Raw genomic sequence first — 18808 nt, 5'->3', positions numbered from 1 at the left:
CGGAATTCAAAGTATTATACCTGAGGGCGGCCTGATTCTTGGAGCACAGGATTCTAGCTTCAGTAGTAACAAAGGCATAAGCAGCAGCGACAGGTTCTCCTGAAAGGTCTTCCTGACGCAATTGTGTTTGCAGCTTTCATATACATACCCAGGGGGAGCGCTGGCCCACAGACTCCCACAGTCTCTATTTGTTACCAGTCCCTGGGCTTGGGAAAAGAGCTCTGCACCGAGATTCACGTCGTGCCGCCCTCGCATCCACGACACTGCGATACTGCCGCCCCCTTCCCTTCACCCGGTGGAGGTCGGGTCTCACGCCCACGCAGACCATTGAGGTTGTCACTTGCGGCGACAGGTGTGGCGGAGAACAGAGCTGGCACCTCAAGATGCGGAGGACTCAGCTCTCCAGGAGTGTCCGGGAAGCTGCGGTGGCCACGATGTGCCAGCGGGGGAGGGCCCGGAGGCGGAGACTGGTCCGGCACTAGGGCGCTGTCACCTGCCCAGAGGCGGAGCCAGGAAAGAAACCAGCCTTTGGCTGATCTCAGACACTGGAGTCCACAGAACCCTTCTTGACCATGCAGAGCGCCAAAGGAATTGAGAACCCGGCTTTCGTCCCTTCCAGCCCGGACACCCCACGCCGTGCGTCTGCTTCTCCCTCCCAGGTGGAGGTCTCTGCTGTGACCTCCAGGAATCAGAATGGGGATTCTCAGCCTCGGGAATCTGAGGAGCCCCAGAAGTCGTCTGAGCCATCTCTGCCTTCCTCAACTCCTCCAGCTTCGGATGAGCCGCCAGGGTCACAGCTATGCGAACTAGAGGAGGGACCTTGCGGGTGGAGGGATTTCCACCCCAGGTGTCTCCAGCTCTGCAACACTCCCCAAGGCTTTCTGCTTCACTACTGCCTCTTGGCCCTCACGCAAGGTAAAGTCCAGCGCCAGCTTCTGGGGACTTTGGCTGAGCTGGTGGTTGGGTGGGGTCGAGCCGGGGAAGAAGAGGAGGCTGGTATAGGGGAACCCCACAGATTGACCTGGTAGTTAACGCGGCACTAGGTAACCCCCCCCCCACACACCTTGGGCTTGGAACTTGAAGAAGCTCTTGCCCGCGGGTGTCCACCCCTTTCAGCGGTCCTCTTCTAGCTTCCTCCTTAGATAGCATCATTTAAAACCTGGCATGCAAGCTTTTGCTATTTTGTGTTCTGCCTCAGTTTAGCGGAGTGGATTCCTCTAGGGAAGGTTATGAGTACGTTCCTTTGGGAAAACGATAAGCCTTAGGGTAGTCTGGTCTGCATTTTAAAACCTTACTGTCTACTGGGATCTAGGGGAGTCAGCTGTTTAATCTGTTTTTCACCTAGGAAGAATTAAAAGCTTTGCAAATAGGAGTGGACTGATTTTCTGAAAGGAGGGGAGCAGGTAGAAGTACTTAAATTATGTAGCATAGATTAAATGTGGGTAATCCTATTTTCTGTGTATTTGAGAATATGGGCACTGGTGCAACCCAGTGAGCAAAGGAGAAAAAGCTTCCAGCCCTGAAGAGGTGAACCTTGATTAGCTCTTTATCAAGTGTCTGTTTGTTCTAGGATCTCTTTTCAGTTCTCTTGGGACTAACAGATTAAGCCTAGATTTATCCCCCCAGGAGTTTGTGATCTAAACCGAGTTTCGCTGCTGAGTGCGAGGTGTGGCGGCGGCGGAGGGAGGTAGGCTTTTTGGAAAGAAAGGAAGCAGAAAGCAAGAAGTTGAAGGAAGCCGGTTTGCCCCCAAGGCAAGGAATAGAATAAACGGGAAGTTATTCGAACGAGATAAACCGGGGAGGGATGGGCAGAAGGTGGGACAGTTTGAAGGACAGATATGCTGAAAGTCAAGTTCGTTTTGGTATTATTTGGGCCATAACCTCAAACAATTTTGTAATAGTCAAGGATTGGTTGAAAGAAGGCAACCCAGGAGAGAGTGAAGGGTTACTGGAAATTGTTCTTTGCTAAATTAATTTAAACAAACAAACAAACAAAACTAAATTGAAGTCTCTGTCTTCTGCTCTTGCTTTGTTTCTGTTTGAAGGAACTTGCCTCTTTCTTTGCACCTTCTGGGTGCTAAGTAAATATTTGCTGACCCTAAGGAGCTTTCAGCTCATTTCCTGAGGATTTGTGCTGTAGCCATTTTCCTTTCCACCTTTTTTTGTTTCGAGACAGGCTTTCTCTGTGTAGCTTTGGAGACCAGGCTGGCCTTGAACTCACAGAGATCCGCCTGCCTCTGCCTCCCGAGTGCTGGGATTCAAGGCATGCACCACCACTGCCCGGCTCCACCTTTCTTATCCCTCCACTTTCCTTTCCAATTACCTAGTGGTTGTAGTTACCTGAAGCTAGTGACAGTGGAGTATCATTGCTATAGTTGTGTAGAATTAAAAAGTAAAATAGATCTTATTTTACCTTACATTTCACTCTATGTCTATGTTACTCTAAGACACTTTATATTCATCATAAAGTACTGTTTTAAGTTATTATTGGATAGAATTGGTTCTCTGGAGGGGGGTGTCTGGTTTAGTTTAAAGCATCATTTACTAGGCTTTAAGAAAAGTAGTCTGAGAAGAAAATAACCCAGTATATTAATTTATGCTGAAGTTTAGGTTTCAGTGGCTGACAGTGTATTCCTGTGCGTCTCCCTACCCTGGGGAAGTCCATATCCCATTATATATTAATAGACATTTGATTAGGCAAGAAACAAATTGAGGAAGGAGTTGAAGAGGCATTTCTCAAAGGCCATGGGTATCAGCATTCAACCTCCCAGGGAGCCTCCTATCCCCACACATCAAATAGTCTGCATTCCTTCTGAACTGATTCAAATGCAGTGCTCTTGGAATGCGTACAGCATAGAATTGGGGAGTCACAGGGCAAAATGCTTATCTCCTTCTAGATATTTGCAAAATGAAGGTTTACTGTAAAAGCAATGGTTTCTAGTACCTAATTTTTATTTTATTTTTTTGAAGACAGGGTTTTTCTGTGTAACCCTGGCTGTCCTGGAACTCTCTTTGTAGACCAGGCTGTCCTGGAACTCACAGAGATCCTCCTGCCTCTGCCTCCTGAGTGCTGCAATTAAAAGTCTGCACCATCACACCAAACAGAACTAATTTTAAATCATTGTCATAGGTATATTGGAAGGTTGATGTTTAGTTGGGAAATTTTTCGTGTTATCAGGTAACTGCTTTCTTATAAAAGTTGTTTCTAGGTGCGTTACACATGTCATTTGACAATCTCCAAATTACTAATTAGTTTACAGTTTAAAAAGAAGAAACACACACACACACACAAACACACACACACCCCACAATTTTAGGACATTGAAAGCTGTTATACCAATTTTGTTAAAATACATTTTCAGTTGCAGTCTTGATAAAACAAGACAAACTGTAGTTACTATGAAATGTTTATATTTAACCCAATTAATAATGAAAATTTTTCTTAGTAGCTCATAAATACCCTTAACTAAAACTTTCATCACTTTTAGTTTTTAGCTTATTGTCACATTTCTGTTCCTGCAGATTTAACCTATATCTGGACAAGACCTCTTAAAATTGGTCAATATTGGACACTCAGTCTTCTTTACCTCCTAGTACTTTACTAATTATTCTTATAACAGGCAGGTAGACTCTATGTAGCATTTTCTTCTATATTTTCATTTGAGTGTGATTTAGAATGTTAGTGGTCAAAATGATGTTTAGTTTATTTATTTATTTTTTTAATAGTGTACATTTTAAGTGATGTCTCTAAGATGGACTTGGTGTACATACCTATAATCCTAGCACTTGAGTAACCAAGGCAGATTCTAGATCAGTCAAGGGACTTTGAAGTACCATATCTCAAAGTGGGAAACAAAAGCTTCACTTAGTGTTTGTGAAGTGTTAGAAAAAAGAAATAGACTTGAGAGCTCAACTTCCTCTTCTTGAAACTAGCTCAGGCTGAACTGTAGTTACAGATAAGTGTGTCTGAGACTAAGGAGGTAATTGAACCTTGCTGTAACATCCGTCCTCTGCGGTCTCTTGTACTTACTGTCCTCTTTCCAAAGAGTTTGTGGAGTGTGCTGAATTTAAGAACTCTCTAGAAAACTGGTTTTTCGGGACTTTACTAGTCTGACTTTTGTTCATCAGTGAAAGAAAAGTGAATTCAGACAAATAACGATAATTTAACATGTAGTAAACACTGCTTTTGTAGAACACCTGAAAACATACAATTTTACAATGTGAAAAGTGAAATGATTTTGGAGGAAATATGTTTGGACTGCCTAACTTTGAGACTTTCAGAATTGTTACATTTGAAAATAGCAAAACCTAGTGGTTTTCATTGCTAATTGTGCACATACTGAAACTAAAACAACGAATTTGCTCTTTTTTAGGTGTTGTTGTAAATGGCCTAGTAAACATTAGCATTTCCACCATCGAGAAGCGCTATGAAATGAAGAGCTCACTGACCGGTTTGATATCATCCAGTTACGATATCTCCTTCTGCGTTTTGTCTTTATTTGTATCGTTCTTCGGTGAGAGAGGACACAAACCTCGCTGGCTTGCATTTGCATCTTTCATGATAGGGCTGGGAGCTCTGGTCTTTTCCTTGCCACACTTTTTCAGTGGAAAATATGAATTGGGATCCGTTTTTGAAGGTCAGTCTCTGTTATGTTTTTGTTTGCATGGAAACAGTTCATTGACATGTGGACAGTAGAGTAAGGGCTGAAGTCTCCTCTGCTGCCTTGTGTGGACTGCATAACGTAGGAGATTGCAGAGACAGACTGTACATTATTTGTCACATCAGTGGTCCTCCAGGTTTGTGCTTCTCTGATGCTCACTCCCCATATGATGCACGGTCCCTTTCAAACAGAAACGAACTCTTTCAGGTGTTCAGCTTACTGGATTTCGAGACTTGTAGATTTTCTTTTGTACTGCTGTTACTTGCAGTGATTTCACCTCTGTGTGCTGGACGTGCACATTCCTGGTTTAAGACAGTGCAGGTGAATTGGCCTAGCAGGACATTTTCTCAGAACTGAAACCTAGTTTTTCCTTTGGCTCTAGTTTGGACATGTAGCCTCAGAGTGACCTGCAGACCATGTTACCCTGAGTAAACAAAGTCATTATTCAAAGGCTTGGAAGGAAATTTGATGAACCTTTTTTTTCCCCCAATCATTTTTTAATGGTAAAACAATTACACTAGAGCTAGAGGAATGTGCTTGGGACTTGTGGAGTTCACCTTAACAGCTTTATGCCCTTTCTGGGACTGGCAATAACAAACTGAGAAGACTTTAGGGATTAGGTTAAGGGTGGGAAAGGCCTGGAAAGATAAAAGAGAAATCGAGATGTTGCACTATAGGCATTCTTTTTTGTTGTTGTTGTGTTTCAAAATTTTAAAAATGAATTGATTTTATATTTTATGTGCATTGGTGTTTGCCTGGATGTGTTTTTGTTGGATCTCCCTAGAACTAGAGCTATAAACAGTTGTGAGCTGCCATGTTGTTGCTGGGAATTAAATCTGGGCCCTCTGGAAGACTAGCCATTGCTTTTAACCCATGAGCCATTTCTGTATCCCCTAGGCATTCTTTGTTGAAAGTGAAGATGTTAATATTTTTTGTGTTAACATTAGAAATACTATCAAAGCAGGCTGGAGAGGTGTCTGTCATTAAGAGCAATTGCTGCTTTTGCAGAGGACTTGGATTTGCTTTCTAGCACCCATGTGGTGTCTGTCTCATAACCATCTGTAACTCCAATTTCAATGGATTTGGTGACCAGTTCTAGCCTCATACATTTATTTATTTATTACAAATATAATAAAAATAAACATCTTGAAAAATAATATTAGAATTGTAATGTTTCCCAAGACTGATTTCCCAATTGCAAGATAACAAGGAATAAAATGGCATTCTCGGTATTTTGCTTTGTATTATGAGCTCAGTTTTAGGACTGCATTTATTATATAAGAATACTTCATTTAGACATAAAAATAGGAAATGCAAGCATATGGATGAAGAGAGGATGCACTTAAAATATGAAAAATTTAGAATAAACAAGATAGGAGAAGATACTGTCCACGGAAGGAGCACTTACTGTGAATTGTAGTGTATTATCTGGCATTGGGCAACATTGCATAAGGCCGACTGCATGATTTCACTGGGGGTAGTTTTAGGAACAAGGCACACATTGCAGCATAGGCTGTGCTGTTACACCTTGAAATCTAAACAGGACAGAACATTCAAGCTAATCTGCCTCAGAAGAACAGACACCCGATTCTGGGATGGGATGAGTGTGTTTGTGTTTGCCGTGGTTAGACCCTTACTGCTGCAGTCAACCAGTTGAGTTTCTTGGGTATTTTTTTTTGGGGGGGGGGGTTAACATATATGTATATTTAAACTTTTTATTTTTGAGATTATAGTAGAATTATAGCATTTCTCCCTTCCTTTTCCTCCATCTAAAACCTCCCATAGACCCTTCTTGCTCTTTTCTAAATTCATGGCCTGTTTTTTATTGTCACATGTATGTATGTCTATGAATATATATATATATATATATATATATATATATATATATATATATATGTAACATTATATATATAATGTTACATTTAGGAATAAATATATATACACATAAATATTTTTTTCTTAAACATAACTGTCTCAGTCTGTATAATGCTACTTGTATGCATGTTTTCAAAGTAGACCATTTACTATTGCATAACCAATTGGTGTGCTCTTCCCTGGAGAAGTCGATTTTCCTGCTCTTTACTTTCTTTAGTTTCTTGTGGTTCTCTGTGTAAGATGTTTCTTGTTCTTATTTATTTATTTCTTTTTTAGAAGGACACTTGTCTTTTTAAAAAAAGATTTATTTATTTATTTATTTATTTATTTATTTATTTATTATGTATACAGCATATATGACTGCAGGCAAGAAGAGGGCGTCATATCTCATTACAGATGGTTGTGAGCCACCATGTGGTTGCTGGGAATTGAACTCAGGACTTCTGGAAGAGCAGTCAGTGCTCTTAACCTCTGAGCCATCTCTCCAGCCCATATTCTTATTTACTTATTTGTTGGTTGGTTAGGTTTCTTTCTTTCTCCTTCCTTCCTTCCTTTTTTCTTCCTTCCTTCCTTCCTTCCTTCCTTCCTTCCTTCCTTCCTTCCTTCCTTCCTTCCTTCCTTCCTCCCTCCCTCCCTCTCTCCCTCCCTCCCTCCCTCCCTCCCTTCCTTCTTTCTTTCTTAAGATAGGGTTTCTCTGTGTAGCCCTGTCTGTCATAGAGCTCACTCTACAGACCAGGCTGGCTTTGAATTTAAGAGTGCCACCTGCCTCTGCCTCCAGAAGGTTGAGACAAAGAGTGTGTGCCTGCTAACCATGTCCTGCTAACTTCCTTGTTCTTAAAGGAGTTTTGTTGACAAGCCTCCGATGTTATAAAGCAAAACATAAGTACCTCATCTACAAAACCTTGACCTCTGTGTCAGTGATCTTCACAGTCTATCTCCCGTGGCTGTGGCGCACACCTGAAGTTACAGCCATTCTCAGCTCTCCATATCCCAATGGGGAATACCTACAAATAAGAAAGGCATTTGCAGGGTGTGGGAAGAACTGGCTCAGAGCTGAAGCTGAGACGATTACTGAAGCAAGAGCAGAAACTTTTAGTAATTATTGTGTAATATGCAAGCTTCTTACTGCTCTTCTGGACATTTTTCAGTATTTTAGTAGATCACACTGAGTAGACCACTGACTTGGGAAAATTCAACTTGCCTTTATGATTTTGTGCCATGTCTGTAATAAATATTGTTTACGTGGAGTACACATAGCACTAAGATAACAGCAGTGAAGAAGCTGGACATGGGGACACATGTCTGTCATCCCAGGACTTGGAAAAACAATAGTAAACGTTTTATGTCATTTGCTGTTTGAGGAAGGATACATAATTAGCAAGCAAACAAGTCAGTTGAAGGTTAAAAGTCTCTTAAGTGGGTTTCAAAAAGACTACAGTGATGGTAGCTAGATAATGAAGGAACAATCTTTAGAGATGTTCTTCAGGCTAGAGAAAAAGCTCGCGGGTATCAGAAATGGTCAGTTGTTGCCAGCACAATCATCATAAGGGCAAAATGTGCTGTGAAGTGAACATGCAGAGTGGAAGCTAGCCAGGCTGACCCTCTGTGTTCGCCTTGACCACCTGGGACTGTGTCCTAGAATGTGAGACTAGTGAGAACAGAGTCAGGAGTGGAAATCAAGAACTTCAGGATGAAATGCTTATTATATCCAGTGTTCAGTACATATACTTAAACATGCTAGCCTAAATGCACAAGCTGGTCCTTGAAGTACAAACACTTTACCAGAAAGGCTTCTTTAATGTTTGGTAAAGCCACTTTGACTTTTCAGGAGGGTTGTTAGTTACTCTTCACACTGTCCATATATGTAAACATGCTTAGCTACTGTTTTGAATTTTGTGAATTTTTTTTCCTCAGCAAACATACCATTATGGCTTGTGCACATAGAGGCAGAGAGCTAGAGAGAGAAAAGCTTTTCCTTAACATAGACTACAGGAGTAAAATTGCATTACGTGTCTGAAAGAACGCATGCATTTGAACACAGAATTAATGCTGAACTCATAAATACCTTTTCTGTTATTGTCTAGAATTTTACAGCAAATGATCCAATAACTTCATACTGATTTCATTAATGGTAAACAACTACTAAAATTAATCCTGCCTTTACTGCCCTGTTTGTTTTTAAGATTTTTATGTTTATTATTCATGATTTATTAGATATTGGGATGATTTAAATATTTTTTTCTGAGCTTAAATAGTTTCTTCCTTCAAGACAGTATCATGTAACTCAGGCTGGCCTTGAACTGTGTGTAGGCAAGGATGACCTTGACATTCTGATTCACTTGCTCTCACCTCCTGGAGTTATCGGACTGCAGGCATATGCTACCGCTTGGGACTCTGGTGTGGAGAATAAGGGCCTCTTGCATGATTAGCTAGCTAGCAGTTGAGCTGCGTCCCCAGTCCTTCTTCCTTAGTACAAGAAGTCAAGTATCATATAAAACAACAACAACACAATCTCTTTGTTCAAATAAGTTAATTCACTTTCACAACTGTGGAAACCTGGAAAAAAGGAGGAATTATTTATCTAATTCTGAGAAATACAGAAAAAGAAAAAGTTTGGCATTACCAAAGGAAAACAAGTATGTTGAAAGTTAGAAGCCCCAAGACACACTTTGTTCATGAGTGATGTAATAATACCTAAGGCAGGGAGCTGGGATGGAGCTTTTCTAGCAATATAGCAGCCAGAATTTAGGTCCGAGCAGAGCACAGACTACAGTTTGAGCTCTGGAAGGCAGAGGCCAGAGGATTAGAAGTTCAAGTTCACCTTCAGGCTCCACAGCAATTCAGTTAGCAGCCTGGAATGCATGAGGCCCTGTTTCAAAACAAAAATAAACACTACAAATCCTTAATGTAGCTGGGTGGTGGTGGCACAAGCCTTGAATCCCAGCACTCAGAGAAACCCTGTCTTGAACACACTCAAAAAAAAAAAAAAAAAAAAGAAAAGAAAAAAATAATAAAGAAAGAAAAAGAAAAAGAAGCAACAATGAAGCAAAAATCCACAAACACAACAACAAAAATAAATAACATGAAAACTCATGTTATTAACCAAAATCACCCCTGCCCTATAGTTTCACTGGAAATGAACATTGAGGAAATAGTTGTGATAGTGTTAACTTGAGGGAAATCACTTTGGATGAGTTAATCTCTCTGAGGAGATTAAAGTAATGTAATATAGTCAGTGGGTAGATGAAAACAAAATATGAAATATGAGTAGCATGTAAAATTTCTACAGGTGTGAGAATGACACAGAAGGACTGTGAGAGTCAGCGAAGGTAGAAAGGAGGAACTTGGACCAGCACGGTTTCCCATTGTTTGTACAAAAACAAAGTAGATCCCAGAGAAAGATAGCTTTCCTCACCTGGAGATTTTATAGGGACATAAAAGTTGGAGGTGATTAACTTTGAATGGAGATGATGGAATATATCACAGGGGAGTTCTGGCTGTTGTTATCGGATACAAAAGAGAGAAAGTTTTAAAGAAATAAATACTCCTAGGGGTTAAGTTGAACTTACTGATTTGAAAACGGAATAGTGTCATAAAAAATTTCCAAATAACTAATATATGACACTGCTTAAAACTTATCTTTTCACTTCTGGTATTGACATCCACTTTTTATGCTAGATTTTTTTGACAAAGTCAAACCCAGGCTGGCTTTGAACTCTATGTAGCCGAGGATGACCTTGAACTCTGGTCTTACCACCTTTCTAACTATAGGTGTGAATCACCACACACAGCTAGACACTCATTTTTGATGTAGCCTTGATTGTTGTGGAACTCTTTTGTAGACCAGGCTGGCCAGAGACTCTGCCCCTTGAACGTTGGGATTAAAGATGTGCGCAACCATGCCTGGCCTTTTGTTCATTTGGTCTTTTTGTTTGAGACATAGTTTCTCTGTGTAGCCCTGGCTGTCCTGGAACTCATTCTGTAGACCAGGCTGGCCTCAAATTCATAGAGATCTGCCTGCCTCTGCCTCCCAAGTGCTGAGATTAAAGGGTGGCTCTATTATGCCCAGCCACAACAGGCCTTTTGATGTGTCTTAGGGAAACTGTAATCTTAGCTAATGAATGATAAAGCTATTATTTAAAATGTAGCAAATCTTTATATTATAACACTTTGGTTTTATTCAATGTCATTTTTATTCCTTCTGGATAAGCAAATAATGTTGCAATAATTTCTGCATCTCTCCAAGAGACTCTGGGAAGTCACTTTTAAACATGGAAAGTCATTACTGAACGCAATAAAGCTCTCTTTTTTTTTAAATCAATTGTTCCTGTTACTATTTTCTGTCCCCTTTATCCCAAAGAAGGTAACCTTCAATGAGAAACAAATTCTATTTGCAGAGCATTAGATTTCTAACATTTTAGGATCTGTAGGTTAGGAAGGATTGGTGGCCCTGAGTAGCTCACTTGAAACAAATTGCTCCAAGAAAATGTGTATAATGAGAGTTAATTTCTAGTTTCTATCTTCTCCTTTATCTTATACTCTGGCAGAATTTTCTTGCTTGTCCACTTAAAATTTGGAATCTTTGTTCCTGTATATTAAAGAAGACGTGTCAAAGAATCTCAAGGTATTTTAACTGTTAACTCTATACAAGTGATTTTTGTTTGATCACGAGGATTCCTTCTTGGGTGATACTTTTAAAAATTGGACTCAGTCTTATTTTTTTATATTTCAAGTGCACTGCTCTGCAACAGATAAGAGGAACAGGGGCGAGACTACACCATGATGTAATGAAATAAATGCTTTAGTGTAAATGTAAGTCATACAATAAAAGGAGTAGAGCTAACCTTCAGGGCTAGTAAATGCTTCACATGAAAGTAAAATTCGGGGTATCTAGTAATAATTACTCTGGGTGATTGTTTTTATTTAATGTTTCCTTTATTATTGCCTAGTTCTTATCCATCATGGAGGGACACGCCTTCTTTTGGGGGGGTTAAAGACAGTGTTTTTCTGTGTAGTTTTGGTGCCTTGAACTCACAGAGATCCGCCTGCCTCTGCCTCCCAAGTGCTGGGATTAAAGGCATGTGCCACCACATGCCTTCTTATAAGTCTCTATAGGAAGCATCTATTCACTGTGTATTTGATACTGCAGTGGTCACTTGTTCAGCAAATATCTACTTCGCATGCTATTGATGCCATAAACATATACTCAGACCTATGACAGAATCACACCAATTTTCTCTACACATGCTTGCTAAAATAGTAACCTGGAAGAGGAGGTGCAAAGAAGTGAAGTCAACGAAAAAGGGATGGGTATGAAAATGACGTCCCTTGGTCAATACTGACGTTGGGATTCTCAGATCATACTTGCCAAAGCCTGTGTGTATGTGTATGTGTGTGTGTTGAATTAAAATTTTCTTCATTCATATGAGCAAAACTTCTTATCCATCAATGGATGCCTTTATTAGTAACCTTTTAGATCTGAAAGTTTACAGTGTAAAAAAGGAAGCTAAAAAGAGAAGCAAATTCAGAATACTACGGAAATGCTTTGAAACCATTGTTGACTTTTGCCATGACTACTTAATAAAATACTGACTTCACTGAGGGGTGCTGACATTTTTAAAGTGATGTCTGATGTGATATTCAAGTGAGGTGTAGCATAGTTGTGTCTGAGTAGATAGAATTCATGGGAGGTAAAAATTAAGTAATGGGTTTTTTTTTTTTTGTAGCTTCCTCAGAAAGATTGGCAAAAATGTGGTTTGTGGCAAGATAAAAAAAAATGAGGAAATTCTATTTTCATAGTCTTGTTCCTTAAAGGGGCACAAATTGGTCAATATCAGCCTTAATGTGCTCTTTTGTTTTATTTTTAATCCTATTGTACACTAGATGAAGTTGCTCGGATAAGAGTCGAGCAGAAGTTCTGTTTGTGCACTGTGTGACAGCTATGTGACAGCCCTTAGATTCCCTCAACCAGAAGTTTGGGTGACCATAATCTCACTGTTAAGACTGTGCCTGATGGGAGGTTCAGTGTTCTTTAAATAGGGGCAAAGGATTATGAGACATGATAATTAAAACAGCTGTCAGGTTTTTGTTTGTTACTGGCAATGGTAGGTACAATACAACATAAATAAAAACTTTTCTGTAGATTGTACTTCCATTTCAGAGAAGCAACCTGGTCTTGATGCCTTGCCAAAATGTGGCCAAACATTTTGAAACCTCTACATTAGCAAAGGTTAGATAGCTGCCCAAGGTTTCATGTTAAGACACAAGAGAAGAATTACCTAGTGTAGCTCAGATAATTGGATCCACCTATAAACACAGTAGAATATTGCCTTTTTAGTAGACAATCTTCATTCTCTGATTTTTAAACATAGTAATGGGATTTTCTTTCTTTTTTTTTAAACTTTCTTTTTTTTTAAGATTTATTTATTTATTATGTATACAGCATATATGACTGCAGGCCAGAAGAGGGCACCAGATCTCATTACAGGTGGTTGTGAGCCACCATGTGGTTGCTGGGAATTGAACTCAGGACCTCTGGAAGAACAGTCAGTGCTCTTAACCTCTGAGCCATCTCTCCAGCCCCTAGTAATGGGATTTTCTAAGACTTTCAGAAAAAAAGATGAACTAGTAAAAACAGAATTAAAAAGGAAGTATATCTTAAGATAGCATTACCTAGGTTACTCACTATTAATTTAACATTGTTCAGTCTTTTAAAATGTACATGTGTTCAGAAATAATCACAGTGCAGTGTATAGTCTTACTGCTACCCTTGCAATCTCATACACTCTTCCCTAACACCCAGGCATCATTATACCACATCCATATCTATGCATGTGTACTTAAAATCCACTTTAATAAAACAAGTGGTAGAACCATGATTATAAACATGTTTTACTTTTAATGTGTGTTGGGTATCTTTGCTATTAATAGAGGTGGGTCTATAGAATATTATTTTTATATCACTTAATTTTATACGTAATTTATTGAATCAACCCTCCTTTATTATGTTCTTATTACATTTTATAGTTCTAGTTAAAATGATTCTAGCTAATGCTTATTTAAGGCTGAATAAAACTCCCCTATGGGCTGATGAGATGGTTCAGCAAGTAAAGGTGCTTGACCCCAAGAGTGATGACCTAGGCTCCACCCCTAAAAACTGCATGATCAATACAAAGAATTGACTTCACAAGTTGTTCTTTGATTTGTGCTTATGCATCATACCATGCCTGTAGCCACCCACATATATGCAAACACAAGTAAGTGTAACAAAAATTAGACTATAAGTCTCCACTGTGCATGTATATCACATTTTCTTTATCTATATGACAACCACTTGGGCTGATTCTATGACTTGGTTCTTAAAAACAGTACTGAAATATCCATGGATGGGTACATATCACTGTGGTGTATTGCTCCAGAATACTTGGAGCGTATGTCCAGGAATGTCATAGCTGGATTGCATTGTAATACTACCTTTAGTTTGGTGAGGAACTCCATACTGACTTTAGTGCTACATTGCCCCAGCAGTATAGAAGTGTTCCCTCTCTCTTCACCCTTACCAGCATTTGTTATATTTCTTATCTTGATGGTTAGACATTATGTTCAGGGAAAGACAGATTTTCAATGTGGCTTTAATTGGCATTTCTTGGCGAATAAGGTTGTTGAACAGGTTTTAAAGTGTGGTTTGTCTTGTGAGCAACAGCCGTTTCATTAGTTCATTTATAGACTGAGTTGTTTGGAGTTTTGAATTTATTTTTCAAGTTCATTATATAGTCTAGAAGGTCATCATCTGACAGATGTGAAACTGACAAGGATTTTTCTTGCGCTCTGTAGGCTGTTTCCTGACTCTGTTAATTGGGTGTAGGTTTTTAATTTCCTGCATTCCCATGTGTCAATTCTTGGAGGTTTCTTAAGAAAGCCTATGTCTATACCTATACCTTAAAGTGCTTTCCCTGTTTTCTTCTGGCAGTTTCAAAGTTACAGTCTCCTTCCACCCATTTTGAATGCATCCCTTGTGCATGCCGAGAGATTCCTTGCACGTGGTTATCCAATTTTTCCAGCACATTTTGTTGAAAAGTATTGTCCATTGTATGTTTTTGGCAGTTTGGTTAAAAAATCAAGTGGCTGTGTACGGATTTATTTTAGGGCCCTTTGTTCCGTTCATGTGTCCATTTTTTTGTGCCAGTATATTACTGTTTTCATTTTCATGATTCTATTTTGAAATCAATAACTATGATATCTCTGACTTTGTTATTTTGCTCAGTTTGACTTTGACTATCCACAGTCTTTTGTGTTTCTATATGAATTTTGGAATTGATTTTTCTGTTTTGGTGGAAATGGTTATAGGAATTTTGAATAGATTTGACTGAATCTGTAGACTGGTTTTGGCAATACAGCCATTTTCACAATCTTGATTCTGCTGATCTGTGAGCATGGGAGGATTTTCTATCTTCTAGTCTATTCCTTAGTTTCCTTATTGGTATTTAAAGTTTTCATTGTTGAGGTCTTATTATACCTACTTAGTTAAGTTCATAGTAATTATTATACATATATTTTACTCTGTTGTGAATCAGGGAGAGAGCATGTCAAGTGAAAACATGCCTCTGTTAGATAGACTTGTCTGTCGGCAAGTGGTCCTGGGAGTGGTCCTTGTACCTTGTGAATTTATTGACCTTATTTTTTACTTATTGAACTTATTTTTTGGACTCTTTGGTGTTTCCTATGCAAATGACTGTGCCTTCTGCAAATATTGATTGACAGTTTTGTGTCTTCTTAAAATAGTTCTTTGAAATTAACTTCCTTTTCCTGCTTGACTAAACTGGTTAGAATGTCCTGATTAATTTGAATAAGAGGAGAGAAAGTTGTAGCTGGGATAGTGGTTCATTTCTGTATTGTCAACCAAAACCAGGAGGCAGGAGGATTGTCTCAAGTTTGATGCAGTGAGTATTAAGCTACCTAAGGCTATGTAGCAAGATCCTATATAAAATAAGTGGTGAAAATTAATATTCTCATTTTATTTATTTTATTTTTGAGTATTAAGCCAACCTTGTATCCTAGGGCAAATTCTGGTTGGTAGTTATATGTAATTTTTGTTTTTGTTTTTGTTTTTGTTTTTGTTTTTTTTTTTGTTTTTTGTTTTTTGTTTTTCGAGACAGGGTTTCTCTGTGTAGCTTTGCGCCTTTCCTGGAACTCACTTGGTAGACCAGGCTGGCCTCGAACTCACAGAGATCCGCCTGGCTCTGCCTCCCGAGTGCTGGGATTAAAGGCGTGCGCCACCACCACCCGGCAGTTATATGTAATTTGTACAGTGCACTTCTGAGTTCTAGTTAGTAATTTTGTTTTGTGTTGTTTTTGAGACAGGCTTTTCTCTGTGTAGTTTTTGTTGTCCTGGAACTTGCTTTGTAGATAAGGCTGGCTTTTAACTCAGAGATCTGCCTACCTCTGCCTCCTCAATGCTAGGATTAAAACTGTGTACCACTACTGCCTGGCTCTATTTAGAAATATTCTGTCAAGAACTTTTTTATTTCTATTCATAAGAGATGCTATTTTCCTTTATTTTCTGTCTGTTTGGTTTTAATTTCAGAGGAGCACTGGGTTCATTTGAAAATGTCCTTATATTTTTGGAAAAAAATATCTAGAATTGTTTTTTGTTTCAGGGGAATAGAAACAGGATCTCTATGTGTAGGCTGGGATGGCCCCAAATTCATGGTGATCCACCTGGCTCTGCCTCCTGATATTTAGAATTGATTTGAATTTTTAATATGTATATTAGAATTCACTAAGTGATACCATCATACCATTCAGATTTTTGATTGAGAATTTTTCAATTTTTTTTTGGTCCTCTCCTCCCAAATGTTCATTTCCCTAGCGGCTACAGAGATATTCAAATGTCCCCTTTGTCTTGTCCCTTTTGTGGGACCGATCCATTTCACCTGCAATTTCAGATTTATGTATAATAACAAACTCTTCTTTAATTCCCTATTCTTTGTTGTCTTTAGGTTCTGTTATGAAATCCTTTGATTTTTGATATTGAATATTGAAAGTCTCTCTCTCTCTCTCTCTCTCTCTCTCTCTCTCTCTCTGTGTGTGTGTGTGTGTGTGTGTGTGTGTGTGTGTTTGTGTGTGTGTGTGTGTGTTGGGGGTGAAGGTCTCTCTCTAGCCTTGGTTAGCCTACTCCTCTCTGGGTACATCTGGGTGGCCTCAGACTTGTGGAGATCATCTTGCACGCCCATCTCTCAACTCTTGCTTGTTTACACTTCTTTCTGATTTATCTTCTGGCTTTTGCAAGACTCTGATGGGCTCAAGGTGGTGTAAGTGGTGCTCTATTATTATTAGCAGATGAAGAAGTCCAGGATCCCTATTGGCCTTTCTTAACACCTATGATGGAAAGAGGCTCCTTGTTGAGTGGATGCTCTGGATCTACTCTAGAACACTACTGATAACATGCTTTCTGAGAGATAGGAGTGACTTTACTGACACAGAGAGCATGTGCTAGCCTTGTTCTCGCTGACTACGCAGAATGTCCTGAATTTGCTATGTAGGACTTCCTCTTTTGCTCCCATAGAAGCAAAGGAGATGGATGCAGCATTACTAGATAATGGACATCTCAACCACCTGTGTGGCATCAATCAGCCCTAGGGTTGGGACTCTTGACCTTGCTGAAAGCCAGTGCCCTTATTTTTCCTTTGTCCTCTGAGTTTTGTTCCAAAGTTGTGATAAAAGAAGCAAAAACAATATTCAGGGAACCACTGTCATGCAATTTCTTGGACAATCAATATCATTAGCCAGTTGGTCTTCAGCCTCAGAGTATTCTTATAATTGTTTATTATTATTATTAGTTATAGTAGTAGTAGTAGTAATGAGTCTCTGTCCCACCAGCCAGCTCCAAGTATTGACATGGAGACTTCTTATTAATTATGAAAGCATGGCCTTAGCTTAGGCTTGTCTCAACTAGCTCTTATAATTTATATTAATCTACATTCTGTCACATGGCATTACCTCTCTTCCATCTTGTAGCTACTGTTTTCTCTCTGTGTCTCACTGGTGATTCTGCCTTTCTTCTTCCCAGCATTCTTTCTCCGCCTGGAAGTCCCAGCTATACTCCCTGCCTAGCTATTGGCCATTCAACTTTTTATTACACCAGTCACAGCAATATGTTGTCACACAGTGTACAAATATTGCACAACACTCTCCCCTTTTCTCTAAATAAAAAGGAAAGGTTGTAGCTCTAGTACAGTAAAACTATATACAATAAGAACAATTATCAAGTAAGAATTACATTTACAATGTTCAGTCCATTTGTATTTTGCAAATTCAAAGAAAATACTCCATTATCTATCCTATCTTGGTGAGCCAATGTTTTGTGCCTGATTACTTTCTATCAAAACTAGAGAAAACTGTAACTAAAGCTATCTAATCTTCAACCCCATCAGAGACCTGAAAAGGATATAATGTTACCTGATTAAACAGGAAGTACAGAGCAAATAACTTCCCAAACTAAGAAATGACAGAGACCTCTGGCTGCCTGGACAGTCACCTCAAGGTTCCTCTGCAACATTTAGGGCATCCATCTTTGGCCTACAGGCCTAGAATATATGACAAACTTTTCTGTGAAGCAGGAATTTTGAAGGACTCTCCTACCTTGTCTAGGTAAATTTCGGCTGTCACTTTCTTTTGTGTTCTGCATGTCCAGTTTGATCAGCACACTGTCAGAAGTCGAGGCAAGGGTAGTTTCTTATCCAGTGGCTAACTTTGCCACAATGAAAGCAGCTCCACATGGAAGTTCTTTGATGCCTATCATCCTTTTTTGAAGTAAATTGATGCTTCCAGGAAGAGACATGTCTCATTGCCATGAAAAGCCTTAGGTTATTAAAACATGTTAAATGCCATATTTTGTAGGTCTCTCAAGTATTTGAAGACCAGCTATCTATCTAAAATATATTTGTTTAACCTTGAAAACATACCTAACATGGTGACTACAAGTTTGACTTGTAGATGACTAACCTATATTTCTTAATTATACATTACATTTTTAAATGAGCTGCATAGGTACAATACCTTAAACAAGGGTATAAACATATATACAGTATAACAAAAATAACCTTAAATTTGTATCAATGTACAAAAATATCTTAAGCAAGAATAGAAACATACATAGAGTATGTTCTGACAAAAACAATTTAAAAATTGTATCAATATACACAAATCCATACTAATATAAAATATTTGAGATTAATAGTTGGCTTTTTGTTTTAAAGTAGATTCAACAATCT

General features: G+C 39.0%; 1 protein-coding gene across 1 annotated transcript in view; it reads left to right on the top strand.

Annotated features, from left to right (window-relative positions):
* The first annotated feature begins 516 nt into the window (after positions 1-516).
* The window catches only part of Slco4c1 (solute carrier organic anion transporter family member 4C1), a 55870-nt gene continuing 37578 nt past the window's right edge, over positions 517-18808 (top strand). Inside the window, exons 1-2 of the mRNA XM_006985739.4 lie at positions 517-915; positions 4374-4637. Coding sequence (XP_006985801.1) covers positions 573-915; positions 4374-4637 — 607 coding nt within the window. The 5' untranslated portion in view covers positions 517-572. The remainder of the gene's footprint in view (positions 916-4373; positions 4638-18808) is intronic.

Source organism: Peromyscus maniculatus, chromosome 13 (genome assembly GCF_049852395.1).
Source record: "Peromyscus maniculatus bairdii isolate BWxNUB_F1_BW_parent chromosome 13, HU_Pman_BW_mat_3.1, whole genome shotgun sequence".
In the NCBI taxonomy this organism is placed as follows: Eukaryota; Metazoa; Chordata; class Mammalia; order Rodentia; family Cricetidae; genus Peromyscus; species Peromyscus maniculatus.
The sequence above is the reverse complement of the archived record's forward strand: the minus strand, read 5'-3'. Positions and strand labels throughout refer to the sequence as shown.